Source organism: Grammomys surdaster, unplaced genomic scaffold, assembly GCF_004785775.1.
Source record: "Grammomys surdaster isolate TR1022 unplaced genomic scaffold, NIH_TR_1.0 64, whole genome shotgun sequence".
NCBI lineage: Eukaryota > Metazoa > Chordata > Mammalia > Rodentia > Muridae > Grammomys > Grammomys surdaster.
Window position 1 is genome coordinate 6,925,354 of NW_021604566.1, and position 5,436 is coordinate 6,930,789.

At 38.8% G+C, this 5,436-nt stretch overlaps 1 protein-coding gene across 1 annotated transcript in view; it reads left to right on the plus strand.

Moving 5' to 3' along the window:
- The first annotated feature begins 2,006 nt into the window (after positions 1 to 2,006).
- Positions 2,007 to 5,436, plus strand: part of Sdr16c5 (short chain dehydrogenase/reductase family 16C member 5) — an 18,518-nt gene continuing 15,088 nt past the window's right edge. Inside the window, exon 1 of the mRNA XM_028770502.1 lies at positions 2,007 to 2,327. Coding sequence (XP_028626335.1) covers positions 2,007 to 2,327 — 321 coding nt within the window. The remainder of the gene's footprint in view (positions 2,328 to 5,436) is intronic.

Here is a 5,436-nt window from a genome sequence, read left to right on the forward strand (position 1 = left end):
TCCACCCAACCTAAAAGAGGGGACTTCTGTCCCTAGACCAAGCAGAGAGGGGCCACCCAGAACCCCCTCTGACTGGTGATCTGAATTCTTGCTTAGGCTGCGAGGCTAAGCATTGCAAGGGAATATAAATAAAAGTTAAAAATATCTCTCTGGGTTCCCTGAGGGACAAGCCTGACTGCATAGGGGTTGATGTCAAAAGTATCCCCTCTCCAGGAAAAAGACATTGGGATGGGTATGGCCCTCATGCCTCACTGGAAAATGACAGAGGGACCAGAGCCATTTCAAGGTCCCCTTCAATTACTGGAGGTCAGCCTCTATCCCTGCCTTTGCAAGATTAGAATTGCCACAGCCCTTCTATACTTAGAGAAGGGAGGAGTTGTCAGGGACATCCCTGCTTACACACTGAAGGCCTAAAATCAGCCGCAGGCCTAAAATCAGCAATAGGCCTGTCTTACATGTATACTAACACCAAGTCTTGGGTCTCTGTGGAAAAACATTGAAACAGATGGCTATAAGTGTCATCCCCTTCCCCATGTCCTGCCTTTTTGTGTTTATAACCCCTGTGTGAATGAGTAAAAATTACGATTTGATTTAAAAATAAATAAAAATTTAAAAAAAGAAAAAAGAAAAACTGTTTTTTAAAAAAGTGTGGGAGCTGGAGAGACGATGGCTCAACTGTTAAGAGCACTGACTGACTGTTCTTCCAGAGGTCCTGAATTCAATTCCCAGCAACCACATGGTGGCTCACAGCCATCTGTAATGGGATCTAACGCCTTTTTCTGGTGTGTGTTGAGACAGCTACAGTGTTCTCACATACATAAAATAAATAAATAATTCTTTTTTAAAAAATGGCTGTGGGTAAAGGACACATTAGTTCCAAGAACAGCCTATTCTAGCTGAAAAGACCTTAATGACAGTGAGAGAAACTTCTGCCATTGATTAGCTAACTATGTGACTGCCCAATGAAATTACTTAAGATTTGCAATTTCAGTATAAAGTAGCGGTACTATACTTAACTTGTCTGACCCAAAAATTATTATATGAATCAGGTGAAAACATATAGAGGTTATATTTGTAGTATGTTATTTCTATATTATTATTAAACAGTTGCCAAGTGGAAAAGCATTTCTATTAGATCATTAAGATGATTCATTCATATTGTCTAAGTTGGGGAGGGTTGTTGTTTTGTCTTGCCAATTTGATATAAGCCATTGTCATTTGAGAAAAGTGAGCCTCAGTTGAGAAAACTGCCTCTATCACATTGGCCTATAGGGCAAGTCTAGGAGGTGATTGATGTGGGAGGGCCTAGCTCACTGTGAATGGTGCCTCCCCTGGGCAGGTGAACACGGATGGTATAAGAAAACTGGCTGAGCAAGCCAATCAGCAACATTTCTCCATGGTATCTGCTTCAGTTTCTGCCTCAAGTTCCTATCTTTAATTCCTTTCCTGGCCTCCCTTCATGACGGACTGTAACCTGTAAGGTAAATTAAACCCTTTCTTCCCTAAGTTACTGTTGCTTCGTGATCTTTATCACAGTAATAGAAAACAAACTAAGACAATGCAGTAAACAAATGGCTGGACCAAATGTCCTCAATCTTAGATTATTTATCATGTAAGGCTGAGTGAGTGATGGCATAAAGATTTTATGTCCTTAACTACAAAGCTATTCTTATCATCTATGGCCTAGCTATCAATCACATTATCTGAAAATGGGTGTCCTATAAATTAAGATGTTTATTATTAACATAAAGTGTTCTCATAATTATTGTTGATATAATTTAATAATTAAGATATTTCTTGTTAACATAATGTTATCATGATCATTCCTTATATAATTTACTACTCATAAGTTATAACAATTTCTACTAATGCTATAATTTGAAAATACTGTCTCAAATATAAAGCCCATGTACTAAATGATGCACTGAACTGCAGCTGTTGTAATAAAATAGATTTAACAACTACTTTTCCTTTTATTAGGACATTGCTTTCTTCAATCAATCAACATGAATCCAGTGGCAGACACAGCCATCTTTTTTGGAAAGTTTCTATATTACTTTTTAGAATCTTTAGTTTTCAAAGTAATTCCTAAAAGGAAAAAGAATGTTTCTGGAGAGATTGTACTTATAACAGGAGCTGGTAGTGGACTTGGAAGGCTACTGGCCATGCATTTTGCCAGTCATGGGGCCATTTTAGTTCTCTGGGACATTAATCAAGAAGGCAATATGGAAACATGTAGACTGCTCAAACAAAAAGGTGATGTGAAAGTTTTTGCCTATACGTGTGATTGCAGCAACAAAACAGAGGTCTACAGAGTTGCTGACCGGGTGAGTTTATCATTGCTCCTTGCTACAGTTCTCGAAAAACTGCTTTTAACCTGCACTTTTACTACTACAAGGGGGAGGGATTTATTATAGGTTCTCCCAAAGATCGCTGTGTACTTACAGTTTAATTCTGTTCATCATAAATATGGCTTCGTATTTTAAGACAAAAAAAAGCATAGCCTAGAAGGTCTTGTTCTGGCTTCAGAGCCCAATGCTGCCTGACTGCTTTGCTTAGTAACCTACTCACTTCAGAGCCCAGTCCTGTCTGACAGCTTTGCTTAGGGATTCACCTATGATTGGTAGACACTCTGCCAAGCCCCAGATCTCCTGATTTAGTTGTGCAACTTTTACCACATTACTTACCTTTCAACACCCATCTCCATATCTGTGAATCGAGTTGGCAAGGTCACGGTGTGCAGCTTTACCTCCCTATTGTCCCATCACTTTGATAACAATGAAACCCCACTTCAGATTATGGCAAACCTATTGCCACATTGTATTTTTTGAAGACAGTATAAGGAGTATAAAGAGGAAATCACTCAGCATACAAAGGTTCTTCTCACAGTTTACCTACTGGCATTGTCTAACTTTGGGTGAGATGCTTAACATTATCCACAATCCCCTTGACAGACACAGCACAACCCAGCACATAGGGGATCAACAATGGAAACATCAGTGAGGCAGGAAGGAGGAGAAACTATAGGCAGACACCATTATTGTTTCCACAGAAAAGAACAAGCTATTTAGTAACTGAATAATTTGTGTGATTTCAAAGGGATAGGAACGTAGAGCATAAGAGCATCTCAGTTTTCTGCTCTACGGCTCAGGCATTATTGAAATAGACAATCATTAGTAGCCTAGACTGCAGTAATCCTATTGGGGGAAGCAGTTGGACATTTGGGATTAATGGCTTTCTCAAAAAAAAAAAAAAAAAAGGTTAATGTACCAGCCTCTACTCAGAGTCTCAAAGCTAATCCAAATATTTGAACAAACAAGCCAAAGCAAAACAATATATAAAACTAGCAACTATATTATTTTCATCTTATGTTACTCTTTTCGGCCATTGTGTGTCTCATAACCCAGTTAATCAACACACCTTGGCCTTATGAAATGTATTTTGCCATCATCATTTCTGTTAAACAGAGAAGGAAGTTACATAGCACTGACCTTACCCAAGATTACAAGGCAGAAACTGGCAAGAGACAGAGTCGTGGCCAGGTATCTGGGAGTCACAAGGTACACACAGTTTGACCACAGAATCCCCAAGAGATTTCTTTGCAATCCAATTTCTGTATGTGCAATTCAATCTTGGATTTGTTCAAAATTAGTTACTGGGTGACCACACCGTGATACTTTCTGAACCTCTTGCTTCATACTTTCTTACTTTCTTCTTCCTCTTTTTTTGTGTGAGGAACCATACAGGATTTGAGCTTTTGTAACTTACTGACAGATAATAACAATGTGGATGTTATAACTCCCTGGATCCATTTTGGTACAGGACAGGGGAAATCCAAAGGGAAAGAAACATGACAAAAAGAGCTCCCAGCAGAATGTATTTGGGGTTAACTTAATGTAATCTGATGAGTTGGGAATCCTGTTCCAGAACCAAGCATCAGCAAGTTCAAGGTACCTGAAAAAACCTTTACTTCTGTCTCTGATCATATGCAAAACTCACAATGAAGCAGGAACTATCATTTTGCTACTTTGTCCATTATGAAACAGAGGCAGAGAGAGTTGAAGAAACTTAGCCAGATCATGTATCAGGAAACCAGTGGACATAAAGCAACCATAAAACCCCTGCTACTTTATCACAGGAGTATCATCAGTGAGCTGTGAGCTATGCCAACGTCCCCCCAACCTATCCCTAGGCTGAAACGAATCATCCCCTCCTACACCACCATCTCTGTCTCCCAACAAAGCATTCTCTTCTGGTTGAAATTTCCTTGGTGTCCAGAAGAAAAATATTCTAAAAAATTAGAAATATTTACCATTGAAATATATCTGAAAGGTTTCTTCTTTGCCACTATCTTATAAGTAGCATGCTTCCAAGTTTACCCCTCAACCTTGTTTTTCACTTAATTGTAGTTAATTCTTAAGTACTGGGAAATTGAAATACTTTACCTGTAAGACTTTAGCAAACGGCAGACATCATTCTCACCCTTGAAATGGATGGAGAGCCAGTTAGCATGGCGGCATTCCAAAGGGCAGAGTAATTAGCTTTCTATAAGCAAAGAAAGAAAGAATTTTCAATTCCAGTGTGTAAAGTCAACAAATACAGTCAAACATAGTGACACATGACTGTAATCTGAGCTCTGAGAAGGGTGAGACAAGAAGATTGTGAGTTTGAGGCAAGCTGAGGCTATAATCTTGATGATTAAGAGAAGCAAATTTGTGTAAAAGCAAGTATTGTATGCTACTCCAGATTTGATGTGAATCAATGTCTTCTCAGAAGCAGTGAGTCTTTTGGCAGGTTCTTAACTTCCCATAGCCTGTTTCCTCACCAATGAGCTTGAACAATGCCTTCTTTAAATGTCTTCTCTAAGTAGAGGAAAAATGAAATTCCACAACCTGGGTAATAACTCCTACTGTAGTAGTGACTCTCGGATGCAGGACTTTTCTTGGAGTGATGTCAATGACCATTTTTTCCCTAAGACATTTAGTGATTTTATATGAAAAACTCCACCTTTTTCTCCCCATTTTCTGCCCAGGTCTCCCCGACTAATCTAAGGTTGAACCCTTCTTTACACTAATAGTCTCACTAAATCAGTAAGATATCCTTTACAACTTAGTAATTTGTGGATGTTTTCCTTAGACCTACCTTCCTCCAAAGTAGAGAGCTATAATCCAAATACCAATCTATATTAACTCACAGATATCAACAGCGGAAAGAAAGAAAGAAAGAAAGAAAGAAAGAAAGAAAGAAAGAAAGAAAGAAAGAAAGATAGATAGATAGATGGATGGTAGGTTCAGCATGTAGCATGGACCAGGAATTAGAAAAGTCAGGATAGGCAATGTTTCTTGTCTAGAGGGAAGAAAGAATAGCTGTATCATCCAAAAATTTGGAATCTCTCTCTCTCTCTCTCTCTCTCTCTCTCTCTCTCTCTCTCTCTCT